General features: G+C 38.8%; 2 protein-coding genes across 2 annotated transcripts in view; one reads left to right on the top strand and one right to left on the bottom strand.

The window, feature by feature from the left end:
- LOC134321320 (disintegrin and metalloproteinase domain-containing protein 10-like) overlaps positions 1-2,644 on the bottom strand; it is a 30,747-nt gene extending 28,103 nt beyond the window's left edge. The window contains exon 1 of the mRNA XM_063003010.1: positions 2,578-2,644. Within this exon, the coding sequence (XP_062859080.1) occupies positions 2,578-2,644 (67 nt within the window). The remainder of the gene's footprint in view (positions 1-2,577) is intronic.
- Positions 2,645-5,901: 3,257 nt separating this feature from the next.
- LOC134320627 (galectin-2-like) lies at positions 5,902-7,683 on the top strand. Its single transcript, XM_063002165.1, has 4 exons — positions 5,902-5,933; positions 6,283-6,362; positions 7,145-7,319; positions 7,537-7,683. The coding sequence occupies exons 1-4, from the start codon at positions 5,931-5,933 to the stop codon at positions 7,681-7,683; spliced, it is 405 nt and encodes a 134-aa protein (XP_062858235.1). The 5' UTR covers positions 5,902-5,930.
- The last annotated feature ends 13,633 nt before the right edge of the window (positions 7,684-21,316 follow it).

Raw genomic sequence — 21,316 nt, 5'->3', positions numbered from 1 at the left:
ATGCAGGTTTTAGGAAAAGAACTGACACCTCTGTATATGTCCTGGTCTGTTCAAAACAAATGATATTCTTTCCCTTGGACTGGAACAAAGGAAAAGCTAATTAAAAGTCCTATTTTGTTGTAAATCTTTAATTCAATTATTTGTTTATATGGTATCAAATATGTTTTTATAGTGTACTTAATAATTAATATAATATTATATTTTATTAAATATTTTAATTTATAATAAATAAATCAGTTAAAATCCAATTGTATTAAAGCCATATGTTTATATATTTATTTTGTGTCTCTTTATTCAATAAATATTTGTTATTGTCTCATCCATTATTTCATTACACCAGGACAATATGTCGGCAATTATTACCTTTATATTTTACATCCCTGAATTTTGGGCTTCATATTGAATTAGCTACCAAACTTATTCACATCATCTGTGTGTTTACTTAAGTAATCTGTGTTAATGGTCAACACAAAAGACATTTACATCATTTAATATGTGACAATATCCAAGTCATCTGCATATATGAAATTGTGTCATTCTTTTTTATTCCTACCCAAAAGACATTAAAAAATTTATGCTGGTGCTTATTGTACCAAAATTCTTTGAACAGGGCTTTTTATTTTTAGCCCATTATTTTAAAAAATTCAGCTACTCCCACAAGCTGTGCAGTTACATCAGAAACAAAGAATAGTGCTGAAGCCCAAGTCACTCTATACGATAAAAAAAAAAAAAAGCAGGTGGATTAAAGTTCTCTATCATCAGAAAGGATTTCTATCATACTGGAACTCATAATACAAATCATTTATTATTTCATTTTCAAATGTTATTTTATATTTGCAAACTAATTTTTGTTTTGCAAGAGGGTGTGTGTGTGTTCAATTCAATGGTAATAATTCAGGTAATTAAACGATAATTAAGCGATACTGCAGAGTCAAGTGCATTATTGATCACATTCCTAATCAGATCACCAAACTGAACCTGACTGACCACTGCAAAACGTAAACACCCTAAATACAGCATAAAATAAAAGAACTGAACGGAAAGACTGCAGCTCTTTACATATTCGTTTTACTAAGAAGTTCTGTTTTATTTTTTTCTAGAGTAATACAGCAATGTTTAAAAAGCTGGAATGCTAGATGGTGCAAATACTATCTTAATATAGGAAATATTAAAGATTTGTAAACTGGTTTACATGTTTGTTTGTTTTTTCATTTCGTTTTGACCGCATTACCCTGGAATCACTGGGTGCAATGCAGACACATCACAGACAGGCTGACAGTATATCATGGGGCTACCATCGGATCAACCACCTCCCCCCCAGACCTTTGAACTCTGGATCCCAGAAGTAGTGGGCTAGGATAATTTACTTGTGCACCAGCTGATCTACATATAATGTGCAATATATTTTAACACCTAAAACCTCCCTAACTTAAGTAAACAAAATCAATGGATTGCCATAAATAAGGAGAAATGCTGGTGGATCATCCTTAACATAGTCATGATACTGACATATAATTAAACTTGATGTGTGGGTGGTTTCATGTCAATCAGCCAAAGGCTAGATATTTGTGTTTGTTTAAAAATGACCTGGAAACTGTAATTCTAATTAGAATCAGTAATTACCTCTGAACAACGCATTGTGAAAATAAACGAAAAATAGCTGTAGTAAACAACCCAATATTGATCTGTGTTGGCTCGTCTTCAGCTAATGACAATCCACACGGCTTCGTAAACACGTTTGCAATTTTAGACATGTCATTTGTTCACTGAAACGATGTTGGCTCAACCTTCAGCTTAAAGAAACAATCAAATAACGGGTCACTCCTAGTTCTTGAAGCCACCGTTAAGCTTTAGCCTACTGCGAATAATAAAAAATGACGTCTAAACATGCAGCTCTAGATATATCTAGGGTTAAATTAAGTAGACATAATAATGGTCGATGTGAAAATGCCATGAGGTTTAATGTTATAAAGAGTAAATCATGTATTTAGCAAAATAAATCAGCATTTGTCAACCGATTTCTAGGATTCGACACTAGCAAACAAAGCTACATAAACTTAGCTTGACTGGTTAGTTATCTCAAACTGTCTTATTAATTACATCCAAAGATACATCCAATAAACAGGCTTCACTTTTAATTACTCATTTAATATTAACACTGGGAAAATAACTACCTAAAGACACCGCCTAACATTATTGTATAGTTATAATTGCGACGCCTGGGTTACAATGAAAGCTCTTGCGACAGCTTTGCTATTTATTTGCTATCTGCAGCCGTCTAGCTATGGTCTTTCCATCATAAACAATGCTATCTAGCTTTGTACCGTTAGCTTCCGTTAGCTTGTCAGCGAGCCAGTGTTGATTCAAAACACTGAGCGACAGTCAATTCTCACTGAACGTACTAAATGCTTTCAACTCGATTTCGGACATGTTGCACTTATTAAAGCTTTTATTCTTCGACCATTAGCGACTCGCCTTGCTAACCACTTAGCATCGCTACCCAGGCCAGCTGAGTGTCTCCATTTCTCCCTGTTTTATTTCTCCTAGAACACTCAACAGTACACTGTTCACACTCACCTTGAGTGGATTTCAGGGCACACAGAATACACAGCAATGTTATCGCAGCCATATCTCCTAAATTCATTGTTAATGCATTGAGAAAGAAAACGCTTTATTGTCCTGACTGAAAAAAGACGCCCCTTGTGTTTACAGCTCTCTCAGTTTTCAAACGAATCGACTCTTTGAATCGGCTCTTTTAGAGGAACGTTGAGAGCCGACTCTCAACAAAGAAACGTTTTTACAAAATGTTAAAAACGTCAACTGCCAAATACACCATATGCCAAAAGTATGTATAGATACCCTTATTTTTTGGGTTAATGTATTGTAGCTACACAAAGTCAAAATTTTTTAGATTAAATAATATGTATGCTCCCAATGTTTGGGACAACTCTTTGGGTAGGACATGCTCCTGTTCCAGCACATATGTGCCCTTTTAAAATATTAGGGTCTATAAAGACATGGTTTGATAAGTTTGGTGTGGTGGTAATCTAGTGGCCTGCACAGAGCTCTTTGCTTATTACCACTGTTCACCTTTAAGATGAACTGATGATTTCAAACCAAGTCTTCTTGTCCAGTTTTATTGTCCGATCTGAGAAATGCCCTTCTGACAAGAACAATGCTTACAGCAAAAGAGTGTAGGCTGTTATAGCTACAAAGGTAGAAGGCGAATTTATTTGAATTTACATGGTTTTTGTAATAGGGGTCCGACAAGCTCAAGGCCTCTTATAGAATGACAAACTAGGTTTAACTGTTTGTTTATTAGGATTTTAACGTCATGTTTTACACACTTTGGTTACATTAATGACAGAAACAGTAGTTACTCGTTACACAAGATTAATCAGTTTACAAGTTAATGTCAAACACAGTCATGAACAATTTATTATCTCCAATTAACCTCACTTGCATGTTTTTGGACTGTGGGAGGAAACCGGAGCTACTGGAGAAAACCCACACGAACATGGGGAGAACATGCAAACTCCACACAGAAAGGACCCGGACCACCCCACCTGGGGATCAAACCCAGGACCTTCTTGTTGTGAAGTGACAGTGCTACCCACTAAGTCACCATGCCGCTCAGGTTTAACTGTAATGGTTTTTATCTGGCAACTGTATAAAGCAAAATATTTTCCAAAGAATTTAATCAGCAAATGAGGCCAGGCAATGAAGCAGCAGCTAGTGTGGGTGCTGTAGATCTTCATGGTCCTTTTTAATTCTCAAGTTTGATATTTGCCTTTGATAACTATTTGAGCGGAATTTGAATATTTGTCCTATGTCCACCTAGATTTCATTTTAGTACTTTAGTTTCCACTAACCTCTCAATAACATACCAGTAGATGGGCATGCAAAAACATGCTGAACTCCTCACAGACAGGGACCATAGGATTAACCCAAGTTTCCAGCGCCCATGTCATTTATAGCATTTACTTTACCAAACATTGTTTTGGGGACCTCATACTGACTAAATAACTGTGCCAGCAGTCTATATTAACACTTTTGAAAATAAAAACACATTTGAATTATTAAATAGTGCAGAAAACATGACATGGCTAAAAATAATGTCTTGGATGCACTTACTTACCTTTTTATTCCAAACACTACTATAATATAGTCTGTCTTTTATTTAAATTAAAGTTTAGGTGGCTTTTACGGCCAATTCAGCTATATACAAGTTCATATTGAAACAAATCAACGTTCCCCCAGGACCAGGTGCAAAACAGAACACAAGTGCAAACAATACAATATACTGTACACAGTGTGATAAATACAAAGACCTACAATATATATAAGGGATGAATATTTTGCTCTTTCAAAACCTGCTAACCAGATTTCCTGCAACTCCAGCAACAGATAATTAGAGTTTTAGTTATTTTTGTCGTTAAATGTAAACTTTAGCAACTCTTTGCTAGTTAGCCTAGGTACACGCTTGTTAACCACCTTATTTAATAGGGGAAATTGTCATGTATTTGTAAAGTTTTTTTTTTTTTAGCTTTTACTATATGTATTTCATGATATTGACACTGTAATTGCATTACTCTTATACTCGTATAATAACTTCGGCAAAGTAAAAAGGCAATGCAACTTGGTATCAAAAGGAGTCGGTACGTGTCCAGATAGGAGCTATTTGATATGACTCAGTAAAAAGAGTCGGAATGCTCATCACTTATCTAAAATATAGCGTCTCACGCCGTTAACGTCATGACGTAAGAGAGTAATAACAGACTGCTGCTCGTCCTTTAGACCAAAACACCGTATATTATTGACCAAGGTTCTAAAAAAAACCATTGGCAATTCTACATTACATGATCCTGTATACAAGAGCATCATGTTCTCCCTTTTAGTGCTAAGCCAACGATTGTCATGGTTGGTATTTTATTTCACATAAGCCCAGTGTTGACAGTGACACACTTTTTATAACCTTGTTAATGTTGGAATAACGGTGTTGGAATGTTTCCTCACAACCCTGCCTAGCTGTTAGATAAAAGAGTTATATTTTTCATATATACAAACACAGGTGTACAGTAAAAAGAAATAATTTTTTCGCATATCCCAGCTTGTTTGGAAGCTGGGGTTGGAGTGCAGGGTCAGGCTTATCAGGCAAGTCGCCCCTGGAGCAGACAGGGTTAATGGCTTTGCTCAAGGGCCCAACTGCCCAACTATCAATCTTCTGATTGATAGCCCAAAGCGCTACCTGTTAGACTACCAATGTCCCCTGTTGGCCCAATGTTGGCTATGAAAAGCTTTTCATTTCAACCCTGTAGATGCAAAGGAGAAGGCTGGCACCCAACAATTGCCCCATGTAATTGCTATCAATTGTTGGGCTATCAAAACAGTCTAAATTGCCCTCTACAATGTAATTTTATGCTGTAACAAACACTGAAAGGAACCCAAGTACAAACTATTAAACAACACCCCCAGACCATTATTCATTTAAAAAGAAAATATCAGAAAATATCCATCATTTGGCTTGAGATTTCTAATAAAAAAAAAATTTACTTAGTTGCGTAGTTCTTCTTGTTATATGCTTAAATCTCCATATCTATCATAGTAGCATTTATTATATGTTAGGTCTAAATCAAAGAGCCATGATTAAATTTGGACAAAATGGGCTGTAGACAGTGCTCTGATATAAAATACAATACCATGTGGGATTGGATTTGGTCACCTGAGTGCAATTGCCGTGATAAAAACAGAATGATTAAATCAGTTATTTGACACCATTCCTCTGTTTGGTGGGCATTACTATAAATGTAATGTTGACAAATAGTGAGAGTACTAAAGAGCAAGATATTTTCTGCTATTTAAAGCGTATTCTGTTCGAAACTGGTGGCAGAAGTTCTGTTCAGTTGTGCAGACCCACTAAGAAAAGAAACATGGTAGGTTTATTAAAATATGCTATCATACTGCTATGTATTCAGTTATAAGCTGTACCGTTGGGAGACTAAAAGAGGAACATTTTTCATTTGGTTGTTGTCACATTTTCAAAGTAATTTGTCACAATTCCTTGTGTTTGTATGCAGAGCTCTCTTTAAGTAGTTATTGGGAGATTTCTACCCGACCTAATACAGACAAAGTAATGTTACTGGTCTAGTTTCTCTGGCAATTTTCATATTTATGGGTGTAAAAACAAAATAGGCATTTTACAGGCTTTTCTGTTGTTTATAAACAGGCAACAGGAATGTTCCTCTTTAACTAATATTTTAAATAGAATTAAATTTTTTGCAGGAGGCAGAATTGAAGAACGTACTGTTCAGAGTTGGAGACCGGATCAAAGTTCAAGGGAAGATCCATACTGAGGCTAAAAGGTAAACGTAAAATAAAAAAATAAGCAAATTGGCTACAATTTGCACGTGGTATGTTTAAGCCAGGGGTTCTTAACATGGATGTTAATTTTTATTAAAAATCTCCTTGACAGTTTTATTATTATTAACAGTTTTCCCAACTTCATGTGATTAACCTTATATCACCTCTTGTAATGATTAAGTTACACAGCTCTAGGGTAAAGAATTCACTTAGTTTGGAACCACTGACAACTGTAACTTAATCAATACACTCTGCTGGAAAATTCTCCATTAATAAATGCTACATTGATAGTATGAAATTACAATCGCGTAATTGAATACGACTAGATTGGGAGATCATTTAAATGGGATAAAATTGAAATGAAACTTTGAGCACAGTTGCAGTTTTTTTGTTTAATTTACAAAAGTTGGATGTGTTTTATTTACTTTTGGAGTGGCCATTCATTTTTGCAGGAAAAAGAGTGAGAAACTTGATTCCTTGATTCCTTGTTTGTCCTTGCTTAATCCTTTTGTAGAGACCCAACATCACAGAAATGTATTTGAAATAATAATAATACCAGGATTACTGCCTCTATTAACAGTTGTCATTATTCTACTTGTAAAACAACAAAATGTGAAATGTTAGGCATGAACAAGAATTAACCATTCTCTGAACAGTATTGAGCTGGGTAAGAAGTGCAGTTTATTTTAACCACATGCTTACAATAATTAAGTATGAAACGACCCAGCATTTTCAGAATCTTACAGTGTATTACCAACACTTTACTGTGCTTTCTTTCAAAAAGGTTTCAAATTGACCTGGGTACCAGTGCCACTGATCTAGCTCTTCACTTTAACCCTCGTTTCCATGAGAATGATACCAACACGGCAGTGCTGGTGTTTAACTCACTGAGTGATGGAATCTGGAACAAGGAGCAAAGAGACACACCCAATCCATTTCAACCAGGCTCCACTTTTAAGGTATAGTAGAGGGCAATATCACCAAACATTTCATCTGTTAATTCCCATTAATTTTTCATTTTTATTCTTCAGTCACTTCTGTTGTTAAACAAATGAAGGATTGAGTCACACAGTCTGAGCTCTATTCAAACAGCTCAATATTATAAGCAGAAAGTCGGGGAAAATCTTTCATAGCGGAATGTTGGTACGCTTTATCCTATTATCTTCTCTTTTGCAGGTTGTAGTAAAGCACACAGGAGGTCTGTTTGAGGTTATGCTACCTGATGGGCAGATGATTACTTTTGAAAACCGAGAGGACCTGGAAGTCATTACTTATATTCGTATCAAGGGTGACATCAGCCTCACCTCATTAAAAATAAAATGAAGAAAAATACTTTCTAGAGATTTGAATGTGTCATGCTACCAAATTAGGTGTCAGTAGTAAAACAAATCTATTATTATCAGATGTGCCTGCAAATTAGCTCAAGTAATCTCCACAAAGAGCATACATATATTTTACACATTTCTGCCAACTGTCGGGAACGTTTTATATTTCTTTACTGAACTGAACTCATTGTTAAGAATAAAACCGTAAATAAGGCATGCGCAAAAGTTGTCAGTCTCATTTATGTCACAGTTACTTTGGTGGAAATCACAACCTTCATATAATACTGTACATATACTGTATCAAGCCACAAGTCTGTGTAATCTAGATTTAGGAATTTTGCTTTCTCTTTCATGAAGAACATGCTTACCATCCAATCTGACAAAAATTTTGAGGACCATTCTGTAAAGAATGGGATATACTGCACAAATCCAGTAGTGCAACTAATGTAGAGGCGTATCCAAGAAGCTATAATTGCTGCCACATGGACTTATGGAATACATGGTGATGTGTATAGAATTGAATGAAAAGATATACTGAATAATTTTCTATAGCAATGATGTGTTTTATTCACTGAAGTAATGGCTCTTTAATTTTTTAATGACAAATAGTTGCACAATATTTTTCTGACTGGATTTAAATGTATTATGAATTTAATATAACATATTGTTTATTATATCAGCTTAATTGTACTGAGTAGTACGGTGGCCGAGAAGTGCAAAACAAATTTACATTTCAGAAAACAAAATTACAAAAAAACTAAAACAAATTTACAACAAAAGCAAAAACAAATTTACAAGTGCTCGGGTACCCAGTGTTTGTAAATTTGTTTTGGCATATGTAAAAGTGTTTCAGCACTTGTAAATTTATTTTCGGCATATGTAATTTTGTTTTCTAAAATGTATATTTGTTTTGCACTTCCCGGCCGCACATTTCTGACGGAAAAGGCAGGGACAATAAACCGGTGCGTGTTGCTTACCTGCTGTCAATCAAACTGTTTCTCAGCGATAAAGTGAACGGAGTTTGTGATGGTGACGATAAACAAGGTTTTGTCCAGTTTGTGGAAATCATTTTATCCAGTTGACCCGCTATTGTTTTTCTTGTGGAAAGTTTTGTGCAGATGTTTAGACGTGGCGTGTGCATCTCTATTTACCGTCCGCTCTTCTAAACATCTAAGGAATTCCCACAAGAACAACAAAAGCGAAATAATGAAAATAATTAACACAAAATGGACAAAACATTGTTTATTAGGGACGGAACATCTGATACCGAGGCTTTAAAGCTTGTTTCACTTTTGTAACACTGGACTCAGTGTATCGGAGCTTATATTAAAGCAGCAGGAATGTGCGGGACTGATGAAGCTTTGTGCTGTGTTTTATCTCACTCACTATATAAGAGACAATCAAACCAGGGTTACCCACCGTCCTGTAACATACACAATCCTTCTTTATCTGGAGACTAAACGCCGCGTTCTGTATTGAACTGATACAGGACGCTTTGTTCCGTATTTTTATCAATGGGAGACGGTGTGGTGTATAAAACAGAAGGAAACTGCTGCTTAATTCATTATATTAAGTAGTGTTCACTTTTATTCTTAGTAACGTGACATAACCTGTTTAATACACCGCTGTATGTGTAGCACAGTGGGCGGAGTGCGTTGTTTTGCCTAAAATATGGTTCTGACTTATTATTATAAAGAATGAAAATAATAAATTTTAAACACCATAAATAAAACCTTTGTTCTCATGACTGTGTAAGGTCCCCCCCTGCTGCTATAACCAGCGCACACACACCGTTACTAAGAATAAAAGTGAACACTACTTAATATACAGTGTATCACAAAAGTGAGTACACCCCTCACATTTCTGCAAATATTTCATTATATCTTTTCATGGGACAACACTATAGAACTAAAACTTGGATATAACTTAGAGTAGTCAGTGTACAACTTGTATAGCAGTGTAGATTTACTGTCTTCTGAAAATAACTCAACACACAGCCATTAATGTCTAAATAGCTGGCAACATAAGTGAGTACACCCCACAGTGAACATGTCCAAATTGTGCCCAAAGTGTCAATATTTTGTGTGACCACCATTATTATCCAGCACTGCCTTAACCCTCCTGGGCATGGAATTCACCAGAGCTGAACAGGTTGCTACTGGAATCCTCTTCCACTCCTCCATGATGACATCACGGAGCTGGTGGATGTTAGACACCTTGAACTCCTCCACCTTCCACTTGAGGATGCGCCACAGGTGCTCAATTGGGTTTAGTCCATCACCTTTACCTTCAGCTTCCTCAGCAAGGCAGTTGTCATCTTGGAGGTTGTGTTTGGGGTCGTTATCCTGTTGGAAAACTGCCATGAGGCCCAGTTTTCGAAGGGAGGGGATCATGCTCTGTTTCAGAATGTCACAGTACATGTTGGAATTCATGTTTCCCTCAATGAACTGCAGCTCCCCAGTGCCAGCAACACTCATGCAGCCCAAGACCATGATGCTACCACCACCATGCTTGACTGTAGGCAAGATACAGTTGTCTTGGTACTTCTCACCAGGGCGCCGCCACACATGCTGGACACCATCTGAGCCAAACAAGCTTATCTTGGTCTCGTCAGACCACAGGGCGTTCCAGTAATCCATGTTCTTGGACTGCTTGTCTTCAGCAAACTGTTTGCGGGCTTTCTTGTGCGTCAGCTTCCTTCTGGGATGACGACCATGCAGACCGAGTTGATGCAGTGTGCGGCGTATGGTCTGAGCACTGACAGGCTGACCTCCCACGTCTTCAACCTCTGCAGCAATGCTGGCAGCACTCATGTGTCTATTTTTTAAAGCCAACCTCTGGATATGACGCCGAACACGTGGACTCAACTTCTTTGGTCGACCCTGGCGAAGCCTGTTCCGAGTGGAACCTGTCCTGGAAAACGGCTGTATGACCTTGGCCACCATGCTGTAGCTCAGTTTCAGGGTGTTAGCAATCTTCTTATAGCCCAGGCCATCTTTGTGGAGAGCAACAATTCTATTTCTCACATCCTCAGAGAGTTCTTTGCCATGAGGTGCCATGTTGAATATCCAGTGGCCAGTATGAGAGAATTGTACCCAAAACACCAAATTTAACAGCCCTGCTCCCCATTTACACCTGGGACCTTGACACATGACACCAGGGAGGGACAACGACACATTTGGGCACAATTTGGACATGTTCACTGTGGGGTGTACTCACTTATGTTGCCAGCTATTTAGACATTAATGGCTGTGTGTTGAGTTATTTTCAGAAGACAGTAAATCTACACTGCTATACAAGCTGTACACTGACTACTCTAAATTATATCCAAGTTTCATGTCTATAGTGTTGTCCCATGAAAAGATATAATGAAATATTTGCAGAAATGTGAGGGGTGTACTCACTTTTGTGATACACTGTAATTCCCTCAGTCTCCCATTGATAAAAATACGGAACAAAGCGTCCTGTATCAGTTCAATACTGAACGCGGCGTTTAGTCTCCAGATAAAGCAGGATTGTGTATGTTACAGGACGGTGGGTAACCCTGGTTTGATTGTCTCTTATATAGTGAGTGAGATAAAACACAGCACCAAAGCTTCATCAGTCCCGCACATGCTGAGTCCAGTGTTACAAAAGTGAAACAAGCTTTAAAGCCTCGGTATCAAATGTTCCGTCCCTAATAAACAATGTTTTGTCCATTTTGTGTTAATTATTTTCATTATTTCGCTTTTGTTGTTCTTGTGGGAATTCCTTAGATGTTTAGAAGAGCGGACGGTAAATAGAGATGCACACGCCACGTCTAAACATCTGCACAAAACTTTCCACAAGAAAAACAATAGCGGGTCAACTGGATAAAATGATTTCCACAAACTAGACAAAACCTTGTTTATCGTCACCATCACAAACTCCGTTCACTTTATCGCTGAGAAACAGTTTGATTGACAGCAGATTAGCAACAAGCACTTCCGGTTTATTGTCCCTGCCTTTTCCGTCAGAAATGTGCGGCCTGGAAGTGCAAAACAAATATACATTTTAAAAAACAAAATTACATATGCCGAAAATAAATTTACAAGTGCTGAAACACTTTTACATATGCCAAAACAAATTTACAAACACTGGGTACCCGAGCACTTGTAAATTTGTTTTTGCTTTTGTTGTAAATTTGTTTTAGTTTTTTTGTAATTTTGTTTTCTGAAATGTAAATTTGTTTTGCACTTCTCGGCCACCGTAGAGTAGAGCTGACTTAAAGTGCGTATGTTCAGCTTTATCTTTTCATGTTCAGTCTAAATCAATGAATTATGTAGATAAAGTCTTAAATACATTCAATACATGTAATTGGACATACAGTGTATCACAAAAGTGAGTACACCCCTCACATTTTTGCAAATATTTCATTATATCTTTTCATGGGACAACACTATATAAATAAAACTTGGATATAACTTAGAGTAGTCAGTGTACAGCTTGTATATCAGTGTAGATTTACTGTCTTCTGAAAATAACTCAACACACAGCCATTAATGTCTAAATAGCTGGCAACATAAGTGAGTACACCCCACAGTGAATATGTCCAAATTGTGCCCAAATGTGTCGTTGTCCCTCCCTGGTGTCATGTGTCAAGGTCCCAGGTGTAAATGGGGAGCAGGGCTGTTAAATTTGGTGTTTTGGGTACAATTCTCTCATACTGGCCACTGGATATTCAACATGGCACCTCATGGCAAAGAACTATCTGAGGATGTGAGAAATAGAATTGTTGCTCTCCACAAAGATGGCCTGGGCTATAAGAAGATTGCTAACACCCTGAAACTGAGCTACAGCATGGTGGCCAAGGTCATACAGCGGTTTTCCAGGACAGGTTCCACTCGGAACAGGCTTCGCCAGGGTCGATCAAAGAAGTTGAGTCCACGTGTTCGGCGTCATATCCAGAGGTTGGCTTTAAAAAATAGACACATGAGTGCTGCCAGCATTGCTGCAGAGGTTGAAGACGTGGGAGGTCAGCCTGTCAGTGCTCAGACCATACACCGCACACTGCATCAACTCAGTCTGCATGGTCGTCATCCCAGAAGGAAGCTGACGCACAAGAAAGCCCGCAAACAGTTTGCTGAAAACAAGCAGTCCAAGAACATGGATTACTGGAATGCCCTGTGGTGTGACGAGACCAAGATAAACTTGTTTGGCTCAGATGGTGTCCAGCATGTGTGGCGGCGCCCTGGTGAGAAGTACCAAGACAACTGTATCTTGCCTACAGTCAAGCATGGTGGTGGTAGCATCATGGTCTTGGGCTGCATGAGTGTTGCTGGCACTGGGGAGCTGCAGTTCATTGAGGGAAACATGAATTCCAACATGTACTGTTACATTCTGAAACAGAGCATGATCCCCTCCCTTCGAAAACGGCAGTTTTCCAACAGGATAACGACCCCAAACACAACCTCCAAGATCACAACTGCCTTGCTGAGGAAGTTGAAGGTAAAGGTGATGGACTAAACCCAATTGAGCACCTGTGGCGCATCCTCAAGTGGAAGGTGGAGGAGTTGAAGGTGTCTAACATCCACCAGCTCCGTGATGTCATCATGGAGGAGTGGAAGAGGATTCCAGTAGCAACCTGTGCAGCTCTGGTGAATTCCATGCCCAGGAGGGTTAAGGCAGTGCTGGATAATAATGGTGGTCACACAAAATATTGACACTTTGGGCACAATTTGGACATGTTCACTGTGGGGTGTACTCACTTATGTTGCCAGCCATTTAGACATTAATGGCTGTGTGTTGAGTTATTTTCAGAAGACAGTAAATCTACACTGCTATACAAGCTGTACACTGACTACTCTAAGTTATATCCAAGTTTCATGTCTATAGTGTTGTCCCATGAAAAGATATAATGAAATATTTGCAGAAATGTGAGGGGTGTACTCACTTTTGTGATACACTGTACATCTATGTCCAATTAGATTTATGAATGTATCAAATAGATAAATCAAATTTTGTGATAAGATTGCAATCTTTTATGACCACATTAATGCATGCCTAACACTCACAATGGGAGTACAGAAAATGTAAACAATATAGCAATCAAGTTCAAGCAGAATGAGTCAAGATCTGGATTTATATTTGTTGCTTTTTATAGAGCAAAATAGAACACAACCATGAGGAAGAGGTGAGGTGGTTTTAAGACTCAGCTCATCCCCCAGCAAGCAATGATATACTTACTTACTTACTCACTTTCTTAACCGCTCGTCCAATTATGGTCGCGGAGAGGGGGGTGGGTGTGCTGGAGCCTATCCCAGCTTTTCAACCGGCGCAATGCACTCAGTAACACCCTGGACGGGGCACCAGTCCATCGCTGGGCAGACACACATACACACACCCATTTACCTATAGGGCAATTCGGTGTCTCCAATTAACCTGACTGCATGTTTTTGGAATGTGAGAGGAAACCGGAGCTACTTCATGCAGACACGAGGAGAACATGCAAACTCCAAATAATGTCAAAATAATGTTTACATGTCTCAAAGTCAAGATTTAATGATGGCTAAAATTGAGCTTATATAGAATTTAAATATCTTATATTTATTTGGCAAGTGGTATAGCAAAATGTCATTACCATCACTTCAAACTTCAAAAACAAATTTTTTAACATGAAAACCAGATAACAAGCAGGTTCTTTTAACTTATTGATGTAGTAAACAATGTTTACCATAAAATATAACTTTTCAGAGTTTCTACACTTTTAACATATGACATATTTTTTCATGTTTCTACCATCAAATCATTATTTTCTGTTTTCATTGATGTACACTTTTGTTTTAATACACTACATTGCCAAAAGTATTCGCTCGAGTGACATCCCATTCTTAATCCATAGGATTTAATATGATGTCGGCCCACCCTTTGCAGCTATAACAGCTTCAACTCCTCTGGGAAGGCTTTCCACAAGGTTTAGGAGTGTGTTTATGGAAATGTTTTACCATTCTTCCAGAAGTGCATTTGTGAGGTCAGATACTGATGTTGAACGAGAAGGCCTGGTTCACAGTCTCTGCTCTAATTCATCCCAAATGTGTTCTATCGGGTTGAGGTCAGGACTCTGTGCAGGCCAGTCAAGTTCTTCCACACCAAACTTGCTCATCCATGTCTTTATGCACCTTGCTTTGTGCACTGGTGCACAGTCTTGTTGGAACAGGAAGGGGCCATCCCCAAACTGTTTCCACAAAGTTGGGAGCATGAAATTGTCCAAAATCTCTTGGTATGCTGAAGCTGAAGCTGAGTTCCTTTCACTGGAACTAAGGGGCCGAGCCCAACTCCTGAAAAACAACCCCAAACCATAATCCCCCTCCACCACACTTTACACTTGCCACAATGCAGTTAGACAAGTACCGTTCTCCTGGCAACCGCCAAACCCAGACACGTCCATCGAATTCCCAGCTGAAGAAGCGGGATTCTTCACTCCAGAGAACACGTCTCTACTGCTCTAGAGTCCAGTGGCGGCATGCTTTACACCACTGCATCCAACGCTTTGCATTGCTGCTTGGCCATGGAAACCCATTTCATGAAGCTCTCTACCCACTGTTCTTGAGCTAATCTGAAGGCCACATGAAGTTTGGAGGTCTGTAGCGATTGACTCTGCAGAAAGTTGGCGACCTCTGCGCACTATGCACCTCAGCATCCGCTGACCCCGCTCCATCATTTTACGTGGTCTAACACATCGTGGCTAAGTTGCTGTTGTTCCCAATCGCTTTCACTTTGTTATAATAGCACTGACAGTTGACTGTGGAATATTTAGTAGGAAATTTCACGACTTAGATTATTTTTTTTAGATAGTTGAATTATTGTTTCATTAAGTTTTTCATATAACATTTTTCATATAAAATGTGCATTGTAACTAAACCTACCTAATTCATGGCCGTAAAAATCATGTCACGGACCATGAAATGAGCCGTTGCCCATGAAATATGCAATTCAAAATTTAATGTTTGCGTTTTAACATTTTTCATTCGCGTAGCGTATGCAATATGAGGCGCAATATGCAATATGAGGCAGTCCTACCAATCATACGGCAATTAAGTTAGTGTAACAGACTTTTCTGTGGTGTCGTGTGCTGACAATTACTACGTCTGAGGTTGTCTGCATACTGCACACTTGCATACTGAAAGAGCTTACTGATTTACCAGCCGAGCAGTGCTCACTGCCTCGATTTAGTACGTATTGTTTAAGTATGCGATTTCAGACGCACTTTGATGTGTGCTTACATATTTAGTGCATTTTGTCCCTTTGTGGATTCCATAATCAATGGAAAAGTGATTCTGTATTCTCCACACCTCTCTTCTAATGTCATATTGACTAAAAACATTGAAAATTAGTTTAAAGAAGTTATGTATTTCATTGTAATATCAAACTATTATGCTTCTTTAGTTTTAATTATTAAACAGTTAAAAAGATAGTGATGATGAAACTGAAAACCTGTCATTACCATTATGTGTTGGTAATGACATGTTGCGGTAATGACAATTTTTACTTTTTCTGAAAAAAAAAATACTAGGTCATGAATTTGCTAATGCTTTTTAACAGCTAGTATAAGATGCACTTGACATACATAAAAATAATGTGAACATTTCATTTTTTGTTGTAAAACACTGCTGTAACTACGTAAATGGTAATGATGTTGAATAAACATACTCTATGATCAGGATGACTACATGATAAAATTTCTCACATTTCCAGAGATCAAAATTTCATTGGTGATATGTGCTCTCCAGTCAGTGTTTTTTTTATGATTATAACATCATCAAGTGTTACCTTCAAATAAGTCCCTACAGAAATCATAGGCTATTGCGGTAATGACAGTAATGTTGGGGACATTAATATATTGCTAAAAAACATGACAAAGTTGTATTGATATGAAGAAATATCATACATTATGTGTCTTTTCAAGTTACTATAAAAACACACATTGTGATTTTTAAATGAATTATTTACTTTTTATCATTTCACAGGAGCAGAGAAGGTTTAAAGTCTGGGTTGGGGACAATGCCAAAGTAGCAACATACTGATGTTTAACACATTTAAAAAATAGCAATGAAAATGATTTTGGTGCACAAGTTTGTTTTGGTGATACAATAAATGCTAATTTCTATACCTACACTATTTATTTTGTGACATAGTATTTCTAACATTAATTGATAACCTGGGGACGTAAAAGCGCCCCTAATTGAAGAATCGCCCATATACAGTGTATCACAAAAGTGAGTACACCCCTCACATTTCTGCACATATTTAAGTATATCTTTTCACGGGACAACACTGACAAAATGACACTTTGACACAATGAAAAGTAGTCTGTGTGCAGCTTATATAACAGTGTAAATTTATTCTTCCCTCAAAATAACTCAATATACAGCCATTAATGTCTAAACCACCGGCAACAAAAGTGAGTACACCCCTAAGAGACTACACCCCTAAATGTCCAAATTGAGCACTGCTTGTCATTTTCCCTCCAAAATGTCATGTGATTTGTTAGTGTTACTAGGTCTCAGGTGTGCATAGGGAGCAGGTGTGTTCAATTTAGTAGTACAGCTCTCACACTCTCTCATACTGGTCACTGAAAGTTCCAACATGGCACCTCATGGCAAAGAACTCTCTGAGGATCTTAAAAGACGAATTGTTGCGCTACATGAAGATGGCCAAGGCTACAAGAAGATTGCCAACACCCTGAAACTGAGCTGCAGCACAGTGGCCAAGATCATCCAGCGTTTTAAAAGAGTAGGGTCCACTCAGAACAGACCTCGCGTTGGTCGTCCAAAGAAGCTGAGTGCACGTGCTCAGCGTCACATCCAACTGCTGTCTTTGAAAGATAGGCGCAGGAGTGCTGTCAGCATTGCTGCAGAGATTGAAAAGGTGGGGGGTCAGCCTGTCAGTGCTCAGACCATACGCCGCACACTACATCAAATTGGTCTGCATGGCTGTCACCCCAGAAGGAAGCCTCTTCTGAAGTCTCTACACAAGAAAGCCCGCAAACAGTTTGCTGAAGACATGTCAACAAAGGACATGGATTACTGGAACCATGTCCTATGGTCTGATGAGACCAAGATTAATTTGTTTGGTTCAGATGGTCTCAAGCATGTGTGGCGGCAATCAGGTGAGGAGTACAAAGATAAGTGTGTCATGCCTACAGTCAAGCATGGTGGTGGGAATGCCATGGTCTGTGGCTGCATGAGTGCAGCAGGTGTTGGGGAGTTACATTTCATTGAGGGACACATGAACTCCAATATGTACTGTGAAATACTGAAGCAGAGCATGATCCCCTCCCTCCGGAAACTGGGTCGCAGGGCAGTGTTCCAGCATGATAATGACCCCAAACACACCTCTAAGACGACCACTGCTTTATTGAAGAGGCTAAGGGTAAAGGTGATGGACTGGCCAAGCATGTCTCCAGACCTAAACCCAATAGAACATCTTTGGGGCATCATCAAGCGGAAGGTGGAGGAGCGCAAAGTCTCGAATATCTGCCAGCTCCGTGATGTCGTCATGGAGGAGTGGAAAAGCATTCCAGTGGCAACCTGTGAAGCTCTGGTAAACTCCATGCCCAGGAGAGTTAAGGCAGTTTTGGGAAATAATGGTGGCCACACAAAATATTGACACTTCAGGAACTTTCACTAAGGGGTGTACTCACTTTTGTTGCCGGTGGTTTAGACATTAATGGCTGTATATTGAGTTATTTTGAGGGAAGAATAAATTTACACTGATAAATAAGCTGCACACAGACTACTTTTCATTGTGTCAAAGTGTCATTTTGTCAGTGTTGTCCCATGAAAAGATATACTTAAATATCTGCAGAAATGTGAGGGGTGTACTCACTTTTGTGATACACTGTATACATCAGTAAATATGTTTGTGTAGTGTGTAATAACTGCTGTGTAGTGTTTATGCGTTGGCTGGATTTGTGTGTCATTTGACAGCAGTGTTTGGTTTTGAGCAAAGATACAACGTTTTGTAAATGTAGCTTACATTTTGTGTTTTGTGTTTGAGAAAAGAAGAGGACATTTCAGGAAATGTGTTTTAGCAACTGTGTAAAAGCGATGTGGTACACAAGTATACTCAGGAAAATGACTCTTGGGCGGTATTTGCACTTAATTCGGTGCAATTTATAAAGAAAATTAAAAACTGATCACTTGACCTAATAGCGTAATGTTAAAAGTAATAAGAACTAAAAGAAAAGCAATTTTGTAGTACTGCGTGTGTATGTGTGTGTGCACATGTTAAGAAGATTGCACGATGGGATTGCGCGACTGTATCGGTCACGTGGTTTTCCTTAAAGTGATACGCGCACCGACACGGGGTTTCGCTTTGCTTCAGTGTCGTCAGACCCATCACTAGTTTGTAGTACCGGTGCTATGTTGTGGGTTCTCTCTGCGTTTCTGTTGGCGTGTTTCGCCTTCAGTCGAGTGAAAATAGCGGCTACATTACACTACTGTGACTACGGTAGCTGTCGTACCCGCTGGTCTGTACTCTGACTTTCACTACGCTGAAAACTGCATTGCTGTATCCTGGTAGGTATACGATCTATTTTAAATTGGTCATCGTGTGAGTCGATCATTTTAAGTGTTGTGTATTATGTGTTATAGGTCTTTTAGCCTGGATCGTGCTGGCTTGGTTCCAGTTTCCTGAGTGCTGCTGTTTTGCCTTCATTGGTGTTCTGCTGAAACTATTGTTTTGCCTTCATTGGTGTTTTGCCTTCATTGGTGTTTTGCCTTTATTGGTATTCTGCTGAAACTATTGTTTTGCCTGAGAGACTGTTTTGCCTGCATTGGGTCTTGCTAAACTACTGTTTGGTCAGACTTTGTCATTTTTGTTTACATTATTGTTTTGTCTGAATCGTATTTGAGTTGTTTTGTATAAATATATTTTGTTTAAATGATTGTTTCCATATTCATGTTTCCGTTTCCATGTTTATTTTGACTTATGGTTTATTGTACTGGAGTATTGTATGTGTATTTTCTATTTTTGTTTTTTGTTTGTGTGGTGTAAGGGGGCTGTAAGAGACTAGGACTCTGTTACCCCTTTTCCACCGACGCGGCATTGAGCCCGTTCCGGTTCCCGAACTTGATTTTGAACCGGTTCCGCGTGTTTCCACCGGAAAAAAGAGGTTCCAGACAGTGAACTAGCGGGCCAATCTGGCACCACAGAATACTTGGTTTTTCAGCCCGAACCGTGACGTCCGTCAGTGGGCGTGTCATGTTGTACAGCTCAGGACAGCAACAATGCCGTCCGCTGGAGTCTCGTATGGAGCTTATCGCTGCATTTTTATCATTGAAACTTCACCTGATTAAATGTTTAGCCAGTTTGCAGCTGACATTTTCAAAGTGCATTTAAAAAGGTGAATTGTGTGATATAACGTGATAAAAGTGACCCGGACAGAACGAAACACGCTTAACGTGAATAATAAAGCGTGAAGCTTTTTCAACTCCCCGAGCTGCATAAACACCACACGTGTAAATCCAGTTAAACACAGATACATGTGGTATTTGAGAGTGGATTTGATGGTTACTTCACACAGATAAATGTTCGTGTTGTGGAACTTTAATGATGTTTTATCGCTCGAGTCGAGCGCTGAGTAAATCCGCTATTTGCGCCGAGAGTCGCGGTGAAAGCGAAGCGCTTCTCACATCAGTGAACTAAAGAAAACAACTGATACAAACACGTCACGGTTTCTTATCACCGATTGTTATATCGCTGCTTTTTACATAAAAACAAACATCTGTAACAGCAGCACAAACGCTCGCACATAATCCACACACTCCGTCATTACCACTCTTAACTCTTAGTAAGTAACGCCCACCGATGATGACGCTGCTTGGTTCTCAAAAACTGGTGGAAACGCGCGTCGGTTCTCTACAGCAGTGGTTCTCAAACTGTGGTACGCGTACCACTGGTGGTACGTGAAGCAGCACGAGGTGGTACGCCAGATAATCTCGGAAAAGTAATTACATGCACCGAAAAAATAAATAATTTAATAATTACAAATAAAAAAATATGAAACAAAATGTGTAAATTACTAATAAAATCTGTTTCAAAGTTCTTATAATTCTGTTTTAATAAAATCAGTTTAATTAAAACGAATGTGTTTTAAAAAATATTCGGGGCTACGCAGACACCGTACTTCATTACGTTTATACTTCAAGTTCGCGGTTTCCATCTCGAAATTTCCGAAACGCTTTTGTCAGAGCAGATCTGAGTTTGAATCTCACTGATCTCGTTCCTGACATCACAAGGCTGCTCCGCTAAACAGGCGCACTCACTGAAATGGTCAGTGGTAACTGCATACAGTGTCATCATGGAGGACTGGAAAAGCATTCCAGTGGCAACCTGTGAAGCTCTGGTAAACTCCATGCCCAGGAGAGTTAAGGCAGTTCTGGGAAATAATGGTGGCCACACAAAATATTGACACTTCAGGAACTTTCACTAAGGGGTGTACTCACTTTTGTTGCCGGTGGTTTAGACATTAATGGCTGTATATTGAGTTATTTTGAGGGAAGAATAAATTTACACTGTTATATAAGCTGCACACAGACTACTTTTCATTGTGTCAAAGTGTCATTTTGTCAGTGTTGTCCCATGAAAAGATATACTTAAATATCTGCAGA

Source organism: Trichomycterus rosablanca, chromosome 1, assembly GCF_030014385.1.
Source record: "Trichomycterus rosablanca isolate fTriRos1 chromosome 1, fTriRos1.hap1, whole genome shotgun sequence".
Lineage (NCBI taxonomy): Eukaryota > Metazoa > Chordata > Actinopteri > Siluriformes > Trichomycteridae > Trichomycterus > Trichomycterus rosablanca.
Note: the sequence above shows the minus strand (reverse complement) of the source record. Positions and strands in the feature narration are given on the sequence as shown.

Bases quoted from the DNA above. Each gene is read 5' to 3' on its own strand.
- LOC134320627 (XM_063002165.1), top strand. The intron at 6,363-7,144 runs GTAAACGTAAAA...TCTTTCAAAAAG, and splicing joins ATCCATACTGAGGCTAAAAG to GTTTCAAATTGACCTGGGTA. The intron at 7,320-7,536 runs GTATAGTAGAGG...TCTCTTTTGCAG, and splicing joins AACCAGGCTCCACTTTTAAG to GTTGTAGTAAAGCACACAGG.